This window comes from Syngnathoides biaculeatus, chromosome 3 (assembly GCF_019802595.1).
Source record: "Syngnathoides biaculeatus isolate LvHL_M chromosome 3, ASM1980259v1, whole genome shotgun sequence".
NCBI classification, from domain to species: domain Eukaryota; kingdom Metazoa; phylum Chordata; class Actinopteri; order Syngnathiformes; family Syngnathidae; genus Syngnathoides; species Syngnathoides biaculeatus.
In genome coordinates, this window is record NC_084642.1 from 36432376 (window position 1) to 36453024 (window position 20649).

Consider the following 20649-nt stretch of genomic DNA (forward strand, 5'->3'; position numbering starts at 1 on the left):
ACCTGTGATTCATCTGTGATAAATTTAAGTTTTAGATTTTGTAAAACCTATTCATCTTAATTGTGTCACAGATTTTTCTGCTGTAACTGGATTTAATGTTTTATGTATCTCGTTATTTCAAACAACCATTATCTAATCTGATTTAATTGAAACAGGAACCAATTTTAATACTCAGTGGAATTAAGGTCATGGGAAATACAGGACTAGGAGGCCCACAATGTGACTTTCTTCTTCAACAATTTTAAGACAGGAATCAACAAAACATAACTGTATTTCCATTTTTTTTTGTTTTCTGTAATGTTTATCCACACTACCATCTTGGATGAGCTCAAGCCTCGACTGGTTGTCAGCCACTTGTATGGAATGTACATACGAACAACCATTCACACTCACATTCATACCGATGGATGATTCTAACTAATACAGGTAAGTAAATCTTTAATTCATGTAAGATTTCGAATGTGGGAGGAAAATCATTAACCCATGCGTGTACAGGGAGAAGACACAAACTGCACACTGGATGTCCTGCATTCAAATGTCCCCCAATGTCAGAACTGTGAGGCAGATAAAATTGATGGAAAAACAGCAGCTATCTGTAGTTGTCAGGTCAGAAATGCATGGCAGCGAGACTTAACTAGTATTCTGCTCTTTTAATTGCTCCAATGAAAATAACTGCAGCTCTTATCCCACGACTATTTTATTCCTTGTGTTGGTCACAGCTGCATTTAATTTAGATTAAAAAATGTCTCATAGATTTTACACAGCATAGAGAAAACTGTTGGCTGCAAAATCTGAATGATTAAAAAAAACTTCCAAATACCAGTACATAAAATGAAGCTTCAAAATAGTGGAAAATCAAGCCACTGGTCCAATCATAACTACACTACCAAAGCCCTCTTTTGACTCATGCGTGCAGTGACAGCGCTAACTTCACTGTGGGTCTCATGCGCGTTGTTTGCCTTTTTAGTTGAGTGCAACCCACGCGTGTAGTTTTCCAAATGTGCTGTAGTTCTTCTTCAAGTCAGTGGTGTCGCTACACCTGGTACTGGCTAGGACACAATAGGATGGAGGTTCCTCAGCACTTTCATTTCCAGTTGCTGCTTTTACTTTCCTGTCCGTAAGAAGGAACAAACCAACAACAACGGCGACCATGAAACAGTGTCTGCTTGAACAAATGGACCTAAATGACCAAATGATGTTTAATTATGCTTATTGTTTTGTGTTGTATTGTACTGTGTATAATTAAAGTGTCTTAAATGTAATACAAAAGCTTTGTTATATTTTGTTGGTTTGACCAAACCGATTTATTCTAAATTCCCATGTAACATATGCTATGAGGTGTGAGACAAATTAGTCATCCACCCTATTTTTTTCTTTGACTATCTCTATACACACCTACCTGTCATTTGAACCCACAAAGCTCTTGTCCTTTGCACCTATGCAATCCATTTTTATGAACAAATTGGGTCTTTTGGAAACATGTGAAGAATTAATCCATTTTCCAGAGTATTTGAGCAAAATCCAGCAACACAACGATCAGGCATTTTGGCAAAAACGCACAAGAAAACAGCTAATTTTTCATCTGTATAAGAGGTAAATATATTCAATCCTGCAGCTGAAGTTGTCACTTCTGGTTTACTCAACCTCACAGTCCACAGATTTTTAAAAAAAAAAATCAATATATGGCAACATTCTGACGTGCTGTGGACAAACAGATTATTCCCTTCCAGTTGATTTTTTTTTTTTTTTGGTTAACAAGATATTAAATTTAATGTTTTTGGTGTCAGTGGCACTTAAAATGTCCTGGGTTGCGTGAGGCTGGCTCTCACTGTACGGCGTATCACTGATCACGTCACTGAGCTGAGAATAAATTGGTCTTTCAAGCCGAGAATAAATTGGTCTTTCAAGCCGGATCCCAGGACGCCTGAGGATTCCAGTGGGTGTGTTGTATACCAGAAAGACCGTGGCCACGGCAGACTCCTTCTGAGTCTAAAGACCCTTCCCAGGACTGGTGTCGAGCCTGCCGGCTGTGACCCGACGGTTGACGGGATTCAGTCGGAGGGAAGACAACAGGGTGAGTTTAAATTTGGCTCAAAAAGAATTTTGGTTCAAAAAGAGTGAAACAGGTTCAAAGAGTGAGTGACAAGGAGTTATTAAACGTGTAAGGTGACAGGATTAAACCTTGTGGATATTCATCAATGGCAGGTATTTGAGGGACAGTGGTGTACGATAAATTCTGCAAGAAATAGGATGACAGAATCCTGTGTGTACTCAAATTCCATGTTTCAATAGCTTCGCAAAAATCCATAAACACCTTTAACCCACATGTGTGAGAGAGAATTGTGTGAAAGGAGAATACCACAAGGGATAGTCTCATATAAAACTGTAGGGTTTTAAATAGCACATCAGTCTGGAAGCAAAAGGCAAGAATTTTCCATTTGAAAGAGTTTAAGGGAGATTTACCACAGTGGGAGGTTAAAGTGTTGTCCTACAGAACAAAGCCGGTTTCAGAACTCCCTAGGAGTTGTTGACTGGTCTAATTTGACAAAAATAGGGAAAAATAATGGGGAACACTTCGGGACAGACTGTTGTGTCAAGATTCGAAATATATAAAAAATTAATTCCGACAAAAAACTCGTATTTACATAAATAAATATCGGAACACAATTGCACTGGTCAATTAAATAGCGACCTTGCAAGAGTCTAATAAAAAGAACAGAAAAGTAGAGAGAAAGGCAAGAAAAAATGGTTCTGACGAGGCGGAATAATGGATAAAAATTACACAGAGAAGAAGGAAATAAAAGGAAAAAAGAAAATGAGGCGAAGAAAGAAAAAGTAAGTAAAGATATGGACAGAGTAAGGTGAGAAAAAGAAAATGAAATGTTTCATAGAAAGATGATGACGACACAGGACATCACAACAACAAAGGAAAGTTGAAAATAGAGACCAGAGAGAAATGCTCTGTACCCACAACTGCCTCCTTCAGAATATGACATGGAATCACTAAAATATCAAAATAAAATAAAGTTGGTCTAAAACCTTAAGGGCAGTGTGCCAATTGCACCTCACATACACACAATAAAAAAAAAAAAAAAAAAAAAAAAAAAGAGTATAGCTTGCGTGATGGGGGCTGGTCAAGGGTGTTATTTGCTGAATTCCCTCAGACCAGATACAATAATATTCACTGTAGTAGATATAAGTAACACATTCTTCTCAACCCCAGTAGGTAATGGTGACAGTCAAGTCAATAAGAAATGTGAAATAGACAGTGGCTCTTTTAAAGCATTTGGCTGAGGATGTGCACAAAGCAAAGAGAAATTTGCCAAGAATAGGTTGAACATTTGACAAGCTCCAAAGCCACAAAGAAACAAATGAGGTCATTTTTGTGACTGACAAATTACTGCCGAATTTGGGTGCAGAATTATGCAGAAATAACAGCTCCATTACACAAAATGATGCATAAGAAAGACTTAAAAATTACATCATTTTGAAATGGACAGCCAAAGTGGAAAAAGCATTTTGTGACATAAAGCAAGCATTGGTGATAAGCACAGTCTTGGCTTTACCAAATTGTGATATTTTTTTTCATCAAATGATCGATTTCAGAGGTCACTTTGTGACTTCATAGAAATAAGTGCACCAATTGTTTTGTTCCACCATCTGGTGCGTGTTCCTCTTGCAGTCTAAGCATTACTCTTGCAGACAAACATGCCATTTTTATCGCATGCCAGACTCCTGTCATGCATGGTGACACTGTTGCCATAACGACATGTTACAATAGAAAGATGTACAACTCTTAATCCAGCAACATTGTTGCCATTTCCGGAAGATTGAACAAAACATGATTGTCAAGAATTGGTAAAGAGAGAAAAAAAAAAGCGAAAAGCAGAAGTGACTTGAAAGACCAACCACTACTAATAGGGAATGTTGTGTTTGTAGATGGATTGTCGAAGAAAAATAAATTTGAGAAAACAGAATCAAAATGTGCTGTAGTCCCAAAAGACAGGATTTTAAAACCACAGAAATCTCCACCACATTATTCTGCACAAGAGGCAGAACTAGCAGCACTAATTGAGGCATCTACAATAATGAAAGGAAAAAATGTCAGGATTTGTACAGAGAACCAATATGCATTTGCAACAGTGCATGATTTGGTGCAGTACTGGAAAATAGGGGATGATTTCATCCACAGGCAAAGAAGTAAACACATGCAAAATTGTTAGTTGAATTACTAAATGCAATATAACTGCCAAAAACTCTTACTTTATGCAAATGCGTAGCACACACAACAAAGATGTGATTTCATTGAGAAATGCTTTCGCTGATAGAATAATAAAGGAAGAGCTGGATTGGGGGACAACTCAAATTATGATAATTGACACAGATACAAATCTAGAATTAGATACATTATGAGAAATTCAACAACAGACTCAAAAACAGCAGGATCTGGAGGGGAGGGGTGGAATGGGGGAAATACTAAAAAAAATCATAATAATCTATGTATGAGCAGACAATAAACCAGTCTTACCGAAGAACCTTTTTGAATTGAGCCATAGGCTAGCGCATTTCTCAACGGGAGGGATGATCGGACAGGTAAACATTATACACAATTATTATACACAAAAAATAAGCGTTATCCAAATTGTCCACAAGTATTGTACACAAAAAGCAAACATTATCCAAATTGCCCACATAGACTTTATTGAATTAAAGCAAAGTGAAAAAAAGAATTGCTTGGTCTTAATAAATGCATTCTCAAAATAGATAGAACTCTTTCCAACAAAGCATCCCGGCATACTGACGTCAGCAGGACCCCACGTTTGTGGGACCAGGAGACTGGATCCTGGTGAGAAGCATAAAGAAGATGTGGCTTAAGTCTGGCTGTGAACCACGGTTTATTGTTATTGAACCTGCGAAAAGTTTTTCACAGAAACTGACATATCCGACAATATCCATGAATTCATCAAGCCTTAATTTTCAAAGACGCTCCAATCTGAGTAAGATAACAATCTTTGAAGTTCTAATTTTGCCTCGTTAGTCCACTTTTTAACTTGATTTTACCAAAGGCTTTGCACACTTAGAGGAGGACTTTGTCAAAAATAATGGGAATGGGAACACATGGTAAAAGTTAATAGATATGGGTTCAGTTTTTCTTTTAATGGTAAAATTATCCACAGATTTCACCTAGTAACATTTCTAAATTGGAAAAATATTTTTGAAATTCCTCTCTCGCTCAGACATTCCAATGACCCTGGCTGGAAAACTAACAGCCAATCAGCGTTTGTCACGCCGACAGTGCTTCCTGTTCTGACCACCACCCACCACCACCCATTGATTGTGGATACATTTCACTGAAAAAAGAATGTCCTGTGGTGGTCTACATAATTCACCCATGGGACCTTGAGTTAGGTTACGAGGTTCCTCACGGATGTTGTTGTTGGTTACACATCCGGTGTTAGGGTTTTAGAGAGTTCCCGCCGTAATGGGTTCACTCTGTTGATGTCTGCAATAAAACAAGGTTTGCTCCTGTGACACTCCGCCTCCGATTCCTTTTCTTCGGCGCTACACTGGTGACCCCGACGTCAGTCCCGGAGTTTCCGAGACCGAACCAAACATGGCAACCGCCATCCTCAAATTGCCGGAGTTTTGGGAGATGCCCGCGACAGCGTGGTTCACGCAGACGGAAGCTCGATTCCCCCTCCACGGGATCTCGGATGACACTGCGCGCTATTACCACGTTGTCTCAGCCCTAGGGAGCTCAACAGCGGCCAGAGCAGTGAGTTTCATCACATCTCCCCCGGCCCGAGATAAATAAGCTGGGCTCAAGGCTCACCTCCTCTAGGTTTTCGAGCTTTCAGAGCCAGAGCGAGCCCAACGTCTTTTAGCGATTAATGGACTGGGGGACAGCAAACCTTCCAAACACATGGAAATGATGCTAAACCTGCTGGGCGCGGAGGAGCCCAACTTCCTTTTCATGGAACTTTTTCTCAGACACATGCTGCTGCATGTTCAGAGAGCGCTCGCTATCACTTCTATCACTGAACACCGTGCCCTGGCTGAGGAGGCCGACCACTTCTTCCTGCTCACCCACCGCATCTCCCCTGAGGTGCTGGCACCGGCGCGTAGTTACTCGGCGCGGGGGTGCCATCCAGCAGGGGCCCCATCGCCACCGACGGCCGCGCTGGCACAGGCTTGTGCTACTTCCACGCCCGTTTTGGCGCGAAAGCGAAGAGGTGCCGCGCCCCTTGCAACTACGATGCGTTGGGAAATGCCAAAGCCCACGCTCCACAGCGGCCGTGAGCGTGGGTGGGAAGAACCGGGTGCTCTCTGTCATGGACACCCTTTTTGGGCGGAAATTCCTTTGCGACACTGGCGCCCAGAGGAGCGTCCTGAATGCCACTGCGGATGACGCCGCTGGCGGGACTCAGGGGCCACCACTACTGTGCACTAATGGCTCACCTATCCGCACATAAGGCATAAAGACTGTGGACTTGTGTTTCAGGGGTCGGCGCTTTACATGGGACTTTGTCTCGTTCTCTCTCCTCAGCTCTGATTTTTTTTTTTTGTGCCCATGGGCTGCTGGTGGACGTGAAGAAGGGCCGTCTGGTGGACGCACTGGCTTTCTCCTCGGTTGCCTGTGTCCGCAACGAGGCGACTTAAGGCGGTCTCTCCACTTCACTCTTAGATGGCACCAAGTATCAGCTCCTCCTTGGTGAGTTCCCTGGCTTGACACGGCCCACTTTCTCCTCTGCCGCTACTAAACTTGGGGTTGAGCACCACATCAAGACCAAGGGCCCCCCGATTCACGCTAGAGCCCGACAGCATGACCCCGAGAAGCTAGCAGTCGCTAAGTCCGAGTTTGCCAACATGGAGCAACTGGGCATCATCCGCCGCTCGGATAGCTCGTGGGCCTTGCCGCTACACATCATCCCTAGACCAGAGGGCGGGTGGCAACCATGTGATGACTACCGCCGCCTTAACTATGCCACTGCACCCCACCGCTACTCACTCCTCCACATTCAGGACTTCTCGGCCCACCTGGCGGGCAAAATCCTGTTCTCCAAGGTTGACCTGGTGCACGCTTATCACCATGTCCCCGTTCACCCCTTAGACGTTCCCAAGACGGCTGTAGTCACACTGTTTGGCCTGTTCGAGTTTCTGAGGATGCCGTTTGGATTCAAAAACGCGGCCCAGTCTTTCCAACGGTTAATGGATTTGGTGCTCAGGGACATGCCCTACGTGTTCATCTATTTGGACGACATGCTCGTCGCCAGCTCCTCGGAGGAAGAACATCTGAAGCACCTGCGGGACCTCTTCGTGAGACTCGAGCGGCATGGCCTGATGATCATCCCGGCGAAGTGTGTTTTCAGGGTGCCCTCCTCGGGCACCTCATCAACAAAAACGGCTCCACCCCCCTTCCGTCAAAGGTGGAGGCCATCTCCGCTTTTCCCCGACCTCGCTCGGCTCGGGGGCTACGGGAGTTTCTGGGGATGGTGACTTTCTATCACCGGTTCATCCGCCGGGCGGCTCACACCATGCGCCCGCTGTATGAGGCTCTTAAGGGCAAGGCCCCTAACCAGGACATTGAATGGACGGCCGGGAGGGTGGAAACCTTTGGGGCCACGAAGGCCGCTTTGCTGGCCCACCCGTACTCCAGGGCCCCCATAGCTCTTAACACCGACGCGTCGGACTACGCCGTTGGGGCCGTATTCGAACAGTGGGTTGGCGGCGCCTGGCAACCGATTGCCTTTTTCAGCCGTCAGGTGATCCCCAGGAGACGCAAATACAGCACGTTCGATAGAGAGCTCCTCGGCCTCTGGCTGGTGATCCACCACTTCCGTTCCCTACTGGAAGCTCATGAGTTCACGGCATATGTGCACCACAAACCCCTCACTGTCGCCATGTCCAAGGTGGCCGAGCCGTGTTTCGCCCGCCAGCAACGCCAACTGTCATTCATCTCGGAGTACACTACGGACATCTGACACATTGCCGGCAATTCCAATGTGGTCGCGGACTGCCTCTCCAGGGCAGTCGTCGGCACTGTGCATCTGGGTCTTGACTACTCCCGTATGAGCGGGGACCAGGACTCGGACCACGGGCTACAGACCTGGGTCGACTCGTGTATGGCCTGTCAGCGTGCTAAGGTGCATCACCAAGCAAAATCCCCTGTGGAGTCCTTGTCCCCGAGAGGAGGTTCGACCATGTCAATGTCGACTTGGTGGGTCATGCTCGGCGTCAGTGCACCCCCAAGGAAGGACTGATGTCCTCGTCCTTTGGAGTTGCTCCCCCCACCCCACCCCCACACGGCCCCCTTTGCCCCGACCCCCTGCACCTGGCAGGGGGCCCACGACGCCGTCAGGGCCCTGGCCCCTTGACTCAATGGACTGTGAGCCCCCCCCCACCGGCTCCTGCAGTGGACACCCGTCGGGGTCGGGCCATCGTCCCTACACGGCGCAAGGATTTTGACTATGAGTGAATTCTGGGGGGGCTGGTGTGGTTGTCTACATAATTCATCCACGGGATCTCGAGTGAGGTTACGAGGTTCCGCACGGACGTTCTTATTGGTTACACTTCCGGTGTTAGGGTGTTAGAGAGTTCCCGCTGTTATGGGTTCACTCTGTTGATGTCTGCAATAAAATGAGGTTTGCTCCTGTGCGCAACACTCCGCCTCCGACACCTTTTCTTCGGCACTACAGTCCACTATCTGCCATCTAGATTTTTGTGAAACGAAACAAAAATAACGACGTTCAAACCAAAGCGTTTGAGACAAAATACACACAGGCGGAACTTGAATTACTGGAGAGCGGGTGTGACGCTGACAAAGGAGCACAACAATCTCATAACATGGACCTCGGAGATCTTCCAAACAGGCTCGTTTCGTATAACGAATGGTCTGTAATGTCCGTCACGGGGCGGGGTCAAGGACGTTTCTGAAAGTTGCCACATATCCAGATAATGTGTGGATTTAAAAAATGGTCTTTATTTTCAATTTTTTTTAATTAATGTCCAAAATATATGTAATAATAATGTTACTTCAGTTTGGAGGGTTTACTATATGTATGAAATTTGGACAAAGTCCTCCTTTAAGTTCTTTCCTGTATGTAGTTATTAAGTAGAGTAAGCAGTGATCAAAGGAGCCTAGGGGAGTGCAGGGGAGTGCAGGGAATTGCGCGATATGCGTGGTTAATTTAAGTATAATAATGGTCTACAGTGTTATTTTCCCTCGTCGGACATTTTATAGTTAGGGAGTTCGTGGTTAAGTTTAGCTGTGTTAAAATCTCCTTGGATAATTATTGGTGAATCTGGGTATTTTTTGTTATTATCGTTTACTTGCTTGGCGAGCGTTAGAAGTGCTGCGCCCATTTTACCTTGGGGCGGAATGTAAACACCGAGAATGAAAGAGGGGAATTCACGCGGCAAGTAAAACGGCTAACAGTTCAAGAACAACGACTTCAAAAGCAGGCTGCAGTGTGTGCTGAGCTGTGTAACATCTGTCCAGCATTTGATATAGAAGCATAATTCACCGCCTTTTGATTTCAGTGCTAGCTCCGCGATGCGCTCTGCCCGATACAGATGAAAGCCCGGTAGTGTAACGGCGCCATCAGGGACACATCCACTAATTGCTTAGTGGATGAGATGCTAAACCTGGCAAGCTGCCAGACCAAGGCACGTCATACCGCCCGATGACGCTACTATTCCCAGTAGACAATACTACTGGAATCCCTCCTCCTGTCTACATTGGTGGAACACGTATTGTTGGCCAATCATCAACAAGGATTCAGGAAACAGTGCACCAGCGTCACTTCGCTCCATCAAATAACGTCTCCTATCATCAATGGCTTCAACTGCAAGAAACCGTGCAGAAGAACTGTGCTGGTGGCCCTTGACCAATCCAAGGTGTTCGATGTCGTCAACATCGCCTAACTCACCAAGATCTTCACAGCATCACGCAACCAAACCATATCAAGCAATGGTTGTCATCATACCTACGCGAACGGTCGTCTTTTGTGGACTTCAGAAACTGTCGCTCACGCTCCCAGCAGATACGAATGGGCATGCCTCAGGGTGGTGTTCTATCTCCACTCCTGTTCAATCTATATATGTCAAAAATCCCCACGCTGCCTGTCGATGTCGCTTTCACGTCGTATGCCGATGACATCTCGATCTACACATACGACAGCAACATCAATGCCGCCTGTGAGCATGTGAACAACTACCTTGACACCGTACATAAATTCCAGGTTGAACGTGAACTCCGTCTATCAGTTGAAAAAATACGGTCAATCTGTTCACCACGTTCTCGGGTGAATTTCAGACGAACCTACCAATCAAAATCAATAACCTGCAGATCCCAACTGTCAACGGACCAAAAATCCTGGGCGTTGTACTGGACACCATGCTCAGCTTCAGTCCTCACACTGAGTACACAGCCAACCGTGTCAACCAAGGAACCAACGTACTCAAAGCCATCTCCGGCTCAAACTGGGGCACGAGTGCTGAGACGCTCACAGTGACGTACAAAGCCATCGGCAGGTCTGTCCTCAACTATGGCACTCCAGTGTGGTCTCCCTTGCTCTAGCCATCGCACTGGAAGAAACTCCAGACTTGGCAGAATGCCGCCCTCTGCGTCACAACCAGCTGCCTGGCCATGACTAATGAGGACCACCTGCATCGTGAGACCAAAATCCTACTGGTGAAGCAACACAACGAACGACTCGCCCGGCAGTATCTATGCTGCAAATTACCCCCGCACCTATTCCATCAGGTTTCAAACGGACCACCTCAACCACGCCTACTTCACCAATGACCTCCGCAGAAAACCTCAAGACATGTGATGCTAAACCTGGCAAACGAAGATATCGCCACCGACACTGTGTTCGAAGAACAAGCCTACCGAGACACTCCATCGAATGGCGGTTGAAGACACGGTGACTGGCTACAAACTAGTCGTCATCCTTCGTGGTTACCCAAGGGGACAAAACCGAAACCGATCTTCCGCAGGCCACTAGATTCAAACTCCGCTCTGGACAAAGCCACAGGCTCAATGACTACATGCCTCGTATTGACAATGCTATCATCAACCTCTGCCCTCACAATACACAGCACATCTTCAACTGTGCAGCGACTCCCACTACGCTGCCCGTAATGGACCTGTAGAAATCCCCGAAGGAAGTGGCTGCATTCCTGGAACTAGAGGTCAACTGATCAATGCGTTTGCCTGGCTACAACAACAACGCATCCACTAATCCAAGTCTCCTTGAAGCATGGGGCGGCCAAACATCCAGCCTTTGCAGGTCTTGATCAGAAACTGAAGTTCATCCATTTTGTTGGACAAGGAGTTTAAAAATCAACGGAAGCGCCAGTCGGTGTCCCGCTCCAGTGCAGTTTAACTTGTGTACTAGCTCACGAGCCTCTGCACTGTCTTTGACGCGGCGCTCTGTAGAGAGGGCTAATGAGTAAGTAGAAAAAGATTTAGCGAATTGGCAAGAGTTGTCGAAGAAAAGTCTGGAGAAGACTCTTTGATGGTTAGCAAATCATTTCTTGTAAAACATGTAAAAGCGCCTTATTGTTGTGAAAATATGGTAGTTGTACAAAAAACGGATATGTTTGCAGGAAGTCCACCCATTCTCTTGTATGCGTGGCAACAGGTGGATACGCAGCTTTCTTGTACTACTACAACTATTGATAATAAAAACGATACAAAATATCCATCCATTCTCAACACCGCATATCCAAGTGAGGGTCGCGGGGCGGTAGAGCCATCCCAGCTGATTTGAGGCAAAAAGCAGATTACGCCCTGAACAGGTCACTTGTCTGTTTCACAGGGCACCTATACACACAGACAACCATTGAAACTCACATTTACACCATCATTGAGTGGGAACTGAACACATGCTGCCTGCACCAAGGTCAGGTGAGTCTACCACTTTACCATCAGTGACTAACACAAAGTATGAGACATTAATTTTATAATGCCAAGGTATGCTGAACCAAAAACTGTCACAGAAAAAAAAACGAGATTCAAACTGACCTATTGATTTCATGAACTGTTCTACAGTGAAGAAAGTAAATATTAATAAGTAGAAATATCTCCCACTTGAAATCATGGAGGGGTCTGAAATTTTCATCGTAGGTGCATGTCCACTGTGAGAGAGATAATCATACAATGTATGATTTTTTTCCTCTTCTTCTTCTTACGGCTTGTCCCATTAGGGTTCACCACAGTGTGTCATCTTTTTCCATGTAAGCCTATCTCCTGCATCTTCCTTTCTCACACCAAATGCCCTCATGGCTTCCCCCACAACCTCCATCAACCTTCTCTTTGGTCTTCATCTCATGCTTTTGCCTGTTAGCTCCATCCTGAGAACCCTTCTACCAATATACTCTCTCGTATCTGGACATGTCCAAACCATCTAACTCTGCTATCTCTAACCTTGTCTCCAAAACATCCAACTTTGGCTGTCCCGCAAATGACCCTATTTCTAATTTATCCAACCTGCTCACTCCTTGAGAGAGCCTCTACATCTTCATTTCTGCCACCTCCAGTTCTGCTTCCTGTTATCTCTTCAATGCTACAGTCTCTAATCCGTACATCATGCCTGCCCTCATCACTGTTTTATAAACTTTGCCCTTCATCCTAGCAGAGATTCTTCTGTCACATAACACACCAGACACCTCCCGCCAGCAGTTCCAACCTGCTTGGAACCCTTTCTTCACCTCCTTACTACCCTCACAATTGCTCTGGATTGTTGACCCCAAGTATTTGAAGACGTCCACCCTCGCTATCTCTTTTCCCTGGAGCCTCACTCTTCCCCCACCACTCCTCTCATTCACACACAAATTCTGTTTTACTTTGGTAAATCTTCATTCCTCTCCTTTCCAGTGCATGCCTCTAGTTTGTAATTGTTCCTCCACCTACTCCTTGCTTTCACTGCAGATCACAATGTCATCTGCGAACATCATGGTCCAAAGGGATTCCAGTCTAATCTCATCTGTCAGCCTATCCATCACCAAGCAGACAGGAAGGGGCTCAGAGCTGATCTCTGATGCACTCCCACATCCACCTTAAATTATTCTGTCACACCTACAGCACACCGCACCACTGTTCTGCTGCCCTCATACAAGTCTTGTACTATTCTAACATATTTCTCTTTCACACCAGACTTACGCATGCAGTACCACAATTTCTCTCTTGGTACTGTCATGGTGCTTCAACTAGATCTACAAAGACACAATGTACAGTAAAGAAAATATGTATTTGAACACCCTGCTACATTAAAAGTTCTCTCTCTTAGAATTCATGGAGGGGTCGGAATTTTTCATCATATTTGCATGTCCACTGTGAGAGAGATAATCTAAAAAAAAAAATCCAGAAATCACAATGCCAGATCGTTGCCATCCATGACTCATTCCCGCACTTCTGCATTCCTGATCCTGAACCCCTATGTACCGACCTCCGCCTGTCCTCCGACCAACCCCGTAAGCTTGACGCTCCTGATACTACTACTGATACTCGCTCTGACTGACTCTCCGGCATTCGACATTGGAACGAATAAAGATTTCTTTTAACTGCCTTCTTGTCTACTGAGTAGTGCAATTGGGTGTGCCCTAGCGTTCTGGTTATGACAAATGTATGATTTTATTACGATTCATTTGTGTGATACAGCTGCAAATAAGTATTTGAACACCTGTTCATCAGCTAGAATTCTGACCCTCAAAGACCTGTTAGTCCACCTTTAAAAGTCCACCTCCACTCCGCGTATTATCCTGAATCAGATGCACCTGTGTGAAGTCATTACCTGCATAAAGACACCTGTCCACCCCATACAGTCAGTATGAGTCAAACGTATAACATGGCCAAGACCAAAAAGCTGTCCAAAGAAACCAGAGACAAAACTGAACAACTCCACAAAGCTGGAAAGGGCTATGGAGAAATTGCCAAGCAACTTGGTGAAAAAAGGTCCACTGTTGGAGCAATCATTAGAATATGCAAGAAGCTAAACATGACGGTCAATCTCAATTGGAGTGGAGCCCCATGCAGGTTTATCACCTCGTGGGGTTTCAATGGTCCTTCGAAAGGTGAGGAATCAGGCAAGGACTACACGACAGGACTTGGCCAATGACCTGAAAAGAGCTGGGACCACTGTTTCCAAGGTGACTATTGGTAATACACTAAAACGTCATGGTTTGAAATCATGCATGGCACGGAAGGTTCCCCTGCTTAAACCAGGACATGTCAAGGGCCGTCTTAAGTTTGCCAATGACAATTTGGATGATACAGAGGTGTCATGCGAGAAATGTTTGTGGTCAGATGAGACCAACATTGAACGTTTTGGTCGTAATGCCACTCACTGTGTTTGGAGGAAGACGAATGATGAGTTCCATCCCAAGAACACCATCCCTAATGTGAGCCATGGGTGTCGTAGTATCATGCTTTGAGGGTGTTATCTGCACATAGGAGAGGACGACTGCATTGCAATAGAGAGGATGACTGCGGGCATGTATTGTGAGATTTTGGGGAACAAGCTCTTTCCCTTAGTCAGAGCACTGAAGATGAATTGTGGGTGGGTCTTTCAACATGACAATGACCCGAAGCACACAGCCAGGAAAACCAAGGAGTGGCTCCATAAGACGCATATCAAGGTTCTGGCGTGGCCTCGCCAGCCTCTATACCTAAACCCAATAGAAAATCTTTGGAGGGAGCTGAAACTCCGTGTTTCTCAGCGACAGCCCAGAAACCTGTTTGATCTAGAGAAGATCTGTGTGGAGGAGTGGGCCAAAATCCCTCCTGCAGTGTGTGCAAACCTGGTAAACAACTACAGGAAACGTTTGACCTCTGTAATTGCAAACAAAGGCTACTGTACCAAATATTAACATTGGTTTCTCAGGTGTTCAAATACTTATTTGCAGCTGTATCACACAAATAAATTATTTAAAAAAAAACATACATTGTGATTTCTCGATTTGTCTTTTTAGATTATCTCTCTCACAGTGGACATGCATCTACAATGAAAATTTTAGACCCCTCCATGATTTCTAAAAGGGAGAACTTGCAATACTTGCATAACACTGCATTGAAGTGTTCCATATGAGAATAGGAGTCGATATGTGTGCATTAAAAATATGAATGAACAGATGAGGCCGACTACTTAAGTTTCAAAGACCCACGGCAATAACTACCAGTATGTTACAACACGTACCCGCTGTCCTCAAGTTCAGAAGATTATCCCTTCTGATAATATCCCTGTCTCAGCTCTACTAAGAGCTTTGTTTATGACCACTGCTGAAGAACTATATAAAGGGCAAAGCATAGTTTACCTAATGTGAGTGCAGAACAGGAAGTGCAAAAAGAAAGAGAAAATTCTCTTTGTTTTGTATCTTTTTATTCTGAGTCCTTCCAGACTGCTTCTCCTTCTGGATTCCAGCAACCCGCAAACTAACGTGCAGGTTAGTCTTCTCCTGGCAAAAATTTGAAATTTTGTGTCTGTGGATGGTTTGATAAATTCAATCAAAACCGCAGTATAAGATTTGGGTTGGTCACATTTGTCAAAATGTTGCTTTTTACAACTATGTTTAATTGAAATACAACTAAAGATGAATGGAAATTATTATCATTATGATGCAATGGAATTGAAATAAAATTAGTGTCAAGATGACATCCATTGTATTCTGAAATTACTGCAACTGTTTACTCTGATGCTACTACTTTGTTATAAAAATAACTTAATTCATCAAGTGTTTTACTGTATTTGAAATAATGCAGCGAATTTCTGATTGGGCAGAAATGAATGCAGGATCAGCAGAACCCAAGAGTGCCAATGCCAACCTTCCCAAGCCGAAGGAGAAGGAGATGAGACTGTTCAAGAGTAAGGTTCCCAAAGCTGGACAGAAGCGGTCAGTTGACAGTTATCCCACACGCACCCCCCTCACAAAATAAAATAAAATAAAGTAATAGTTCATTACAATGTCACCTTTATGAGTTGAACAATTGAATCGTCTTCTTAGATTTGATGAAGTTCCTGGGATGGACGGCATTGGAGGTAACCATCATAGGAATAAGTAATAAGTGAGACAGCCCCCCATAATTTTTTGAATGTTTATTTTCTTGGTTTTCTTTCTTTTAGATGCTGAAGTCGTCTGCCCTTGGGAGGCTTTTGGTGAAATGGATCTGAGTGATCTGGCCCAGTTTGGCATCGTCTAGAATACAGTTTATAAATAGATAAATACGATCCAGAAAATACGTAGCCCTGCTCTTTGACTGGTGGAGATTAGCTGGTATTGGTTAGTGAGTGGCAACAGTTGATCCTCTGCAATGGAGGGAACTTTTGGACAGCAGTCCGAAGGACTAATTTTTCATATTCTGGGCCACTGAGGTATTGCTGCATTTTTAAGTAAATCTCAAGAAGTCTCTGTTGTGAGGTTGTTATCCTGTTTAGCCCAGTGCTTGTAAAGGAGGGTGTAAAACACACTGTATTTCTACTTGGGTTTACTATAAGGATAATAATTGAACAATTGAGACAGTGTTACATATAATCTATCTATCTTGGGTTGCAAGCTGTTTTAAATATTGTAATAAAGTAATATTTCAGTCACTCTCTCCAGACTTGCTATTTACCTGTAAAAAGTGCTTCTACCTTCGAAAAATTTGTGTTGCAAAACGACTTCCGGAATGAATTAATTGTCATGGGCACACTGCAAGGGACTGGACTCAAATGCAGGACTCCGAGGCAAGGATATGCTGTTGAGGGGTGGTTTTATTCCAGTCTAAGTAAGCAGTCCAAAAAAGGCGGAAGCACAAAAACGCGAGGCTACAAGCAAGATCCAAAGACATGAAACGAGGTCCGATGACTATGAGGCAAAACTTGGAAACATGATCAAAACCATGACTTGACTATAGCATAGGAACACTGTCACGAAGGGAAGCACTACAAAACGCTTGAGTACTCACACACGATGATGCAGTCCAACACACAAAAAACACATCGAACTGGCAAATGCAAGCAACAAACTCAAGGCTTAAATGCCTGGTCTAATTAGTGTCCATATGGCGCAGGTGTGGAGAGGCAGCTCCACCCAGGGCAGTGGCTTGGCCATGCCCCTGACATTAATTTCGTAAGTAGACGTGCCCATGTATTTCCTACCAATAACGTTCAAAGACATCAACAATGGTGTTTTTTTTGTGTTGATCGTCTGCCAACCCAGATTTGAGTTAGGGGGATCCGAAAATGGATCTATAGATCTGGAATCATCATATGAGTTAACTCCCTCTGGATCCCCTGGACGCAGCCTAACTTCATCCCAAGATCCTGAGACAAAGGTAACTCACTTGCAACTAGCATTAGGAGGCAATGTAAAGATCAAGCAATTTTTAGTTCTCCTCTTCTTCAATCTTTGTTGCATAAACAATTTAATTTAATCAATCAATTATCAATTTAATAAATCATCCAACCATCCATTTTCTTAGACCCATAAGCTCACAAGGGTTGCGGGAGTGCTGGACCCTATCCCAGCTGTCAAAAGGCAGGAGGCAGGGTACACCCTGAACTGGTTGTCAGCCAATTGCAGGGCACATCGAAACAAGCAGCCACACTCACAATCACAGCTAGGGGCAATTTAGAGTGTCCATTAATTGTTTGTTTTTGGAATGTGGGAGGAAACCGGAGTGCCCAGAGAAAACACCACGTAGGCATGGAGAGAACATGAAAACTCCACACAGGCGGGTCTGGGATCGAACCCGGGACCTCAGAACTGTGAGGCCAACGCTTTCCTGCTGATCCACCGTGCCGCCTCATCTTAATATAATTACTTAATTTAAAAATGTAAAATGAAATAAAGTTTGTCTTGTTTAAATAATAGTTAAACCTAGTAATGCGCAGATGTTTTAACTGCTGCTGATTTGTACGACATATTGGCTTGTGAAATACAACACATGTACTCCAGTTGGTTTACGAAATGTGCGAGCTGATTTCATCACTATTTTTATTTAGAGAGAACTGCAGGCCCAGTGATGATGTACACCTTACCTGAACATTTTGGAGGCAGAGAGCACTTGAAAGAGGTATCTCAAAAAAGATAGAGGTCTGCAGAGGGTAATGCCTTCAGAGAGGACCATACCACTGTGATGATACAGTGCATGACATCTGTTGTCTTGCCATGGCATAAAACAGCCTTCATCCACCTACCTCTGTAGAAGAAGCCATTGAGCTTTACATGTTCTTCCGTGCTTCCATACGAATGCAGATTTCATGATCACAATCTGCTCTACAGGATCAACTGACAGGTTCATGGAACCCTCCAAAAATGGTTGAACTCAGCGTGTGTATGAAAAAACTTAAAATCTTGCGTGCATTGTCTATCATTTATAATTCAAACTTTCTAATGCATTGTGTCTGGTGGTATATAATGTAATGATTGCAATACTGTGTATGCTTAATGTCAAATGTAGCTCTTACGCTATCTCCTGATACTGAGCAGTGAAACCTTTTTCTGTTTCGATACTAAGTTGGTGTTCATTCTAGCACTAAGGAATGGTACCTTCCTAATTTTGAGGAGGCAGGGTGCTCCTGTGAATTGACGGTCTGTGTATGCTGCAGCAAAACAATTAGATGTAACAAAATTTTGTGAATATTAGTATTTATGTCATCTCTCATCCAAATAGATCAGGTCAACTACTGTTTGAACTATTTGTTTACTGTAGGTATTTGAATGCCATGCCACTCTACATTAATGTTAAAATGCAGTAGTCAAACTTCCAGCAAATGAAGCATACTTATGAATCTTTTAATATGGCAAGTTCTTTACTAGAGTTTGCACATATTACAGTAGATGCGACCGGTGGACTTCTGTGCTGTGTAGTTTTAAAGACCACATCGTGACACAGGATTCGTCCCGGAGGCAATCTCCATTTATTTGACAAGGTTGCTGTGAACAAGGCAAAACAAATACTAATAATAATATTTGCAGCCTCAAGCAAGGACCATTATGTACATCGTCGAAAAGGACATAACCAACATAATAATGAACGTACCTGCTGTGAACAAAACAAATACATCATCCTCAATACATATTAAGAAGTGCGAATACCCCTCAAACACGGTGTAGCTTATCACAACGTAAATCGTCGAAAAGGGGAGGGGTGACGACGGTCGCAGTACTTCTTACGGGAGGGTGTGTCCCATCTAAGTGTACGTGGGCGTGCAAGGCTTAAATACAACGTTCCACTCCAGGTTAATATGTCAGGCAACTATTTACAAATTTTGTGTGACTATAAAAAATAAATTAAACAAATATACTTTTAACTCTTGTTACATTCACCCCCCCCCCTAGATTACACAAAATTACGTCATATATTACATACCTGTCAACTCGTACGGTTTACCTGTAGTTCATACGGATTTTGTGGTGAATCTTACGTATACAGCCGTATATCAGAAATCATACGGATTCTGAATATTTCCGTTTGCTTTTGCCCAGAATGGAGCTCGTCTACTCTATTGTGGGGAAAACCCAAAGCCGGGGAATTCAAAACGTAGCCTGCATCAAAGATGTTTGTCACAGCAGATATGATGTTTTAGCGCAGCGGAAAATGTTGATTTAGATTACCAAAATACTTTCATTTCCGGTAACTTTCCAGTAAATCCTTGGCCCAGATCGAACACCGCCAAGGCGGAACTCTCACCACGGGTAACATGGAGGCTGCGGCCGAGGAGCTGCTGGTCGACTCTCAGCTACCTGTCACAATCGATCAAATCGTTAACAATACGCTATTGGTGACGCAGACCTATCGAGATAGGAGCTATACGGAGATATTACTTGACTGCAACAAAAAGTGAGTGTCATTTTTTATCTTGACTTTGATCATTTGTGGCTCAAATTAATTTGACTTAGTTCGTAGCTAATGTAGCGTGCATGCTCGCTAGTTAGCTGCCTGGGCCTCATTACAAATACATGGGATTATTGTATCTGACATTGTAGCTCTCTTGTTAGCATTCTAGCTCATGGTCGTGTTTTTATAAGAGCTGACAATAATATAATTGAATGCTGTGTTTTCACCACAAGGTTGTCACATGTATGTCAAGATAGACGTTCCATTTACTAAGATTGAGAATGGCTTCATTGTGTGGTGTTTACATAATTGACCCCTCCGTACAGGGCACTTAACCACGCCTCCTGAAGTTACGTCACCTCACGTGTGCTAACCTCAGACTAACAATTAGCAAAAATGGCGGCGCAGGAAGAAAAGACTAGAGCGAAACTGTCCGATTTACCATCTGATTTCTCACTCGCATTCTTAGCTAACAGTGAAATATCGTTGAAAAGCAGACAGCAGGGCTTCAAGTATTTCAGCGAGGGGTATTTCAATGGTATTTACATGCATATCGACGGAGAAACCATTGATATTAGCGCAAGATCTTTCCAGAGTCAGAGGAAGACCGAGAAGCCACATAATATATTATAACCCAAAGACGAATTCGTCATTGACAGTTTCCTATTTTCGTGTTACCTATCACACTTGTGTGCAGAATCTGTATGTGTATCTGTATAGCCGTTTTTGAACCGCCGTATGAAGGAAAAGAAGGCGAGGCTTGATTTACGAGTTGTTTCTCTCGTTTTCTTTGTGTAACGTCACGCGCTCCCCTCAATAATTAT

At 43.9% G+C, this 20649-nt stretch overlaps 2 protein-coding genes across 4 annotated transcripts in view; both read left to right on the forward strand.

Moving 5' to 3' along the window:
• The first annotated feature begins 109 nt into the window (after positions 1-109).
• On the forward strand, positions 110-16398 carry LOC133497988 (retinal cone rhodopsin-sensitive cGMP 3',5'-cyclic phosphodiesterase subunit gamma-like). Of its 3 annotated transcripts, none has more exons than XM_061814311.1 (5): positions 110-426; positions 11826-11909; positions 15795-15894; positions 16006-16040; positions 16125-16398. In XM_061814311.1, exons 1-5 carry the CDS (start codon positions 408-410, stop codon positions 16199-16201), a joined length of 315 nt encoding a protein of 104 aa, XP_061670295.1. In that variant the 5' UTR covers positions 110-407; the 3' UTR covers positions 16202-16398. The 3 variants fall into 3 exon arrangements, with proteins under 3 accessions (XP_061670295.1, XP_061670296.1, XP_061670297.1); XM_061814312.1 differs by having other exon boundaries at positions 373-426; positions 11826-11914; positions 15783-15894; XM_061814313.1 differs by lacking the exons at positions 110-426; positions 11826-11909 and adding an exon at positions 15416-15447 and having other exon boundaries at positions 15783-15894.
• Positions 16399-19487: 3089 nt separating this feature from the next.
• Positions 19488-20649, forward strand: part of si:ch211-220f16.2 (golgin subfamily B member 1) — a 136252-nt gene continuing 135090 nt past the window's right edge. Inside the window, exon 1 of the mRNA XM_061815638.1 lies at positions 19488-19828. The gene's annotated coding sequence lies outside the window, so the exon portion shown is untranslated. The remainder of the gene's footprint in view (positions 19829-20649) is intronic.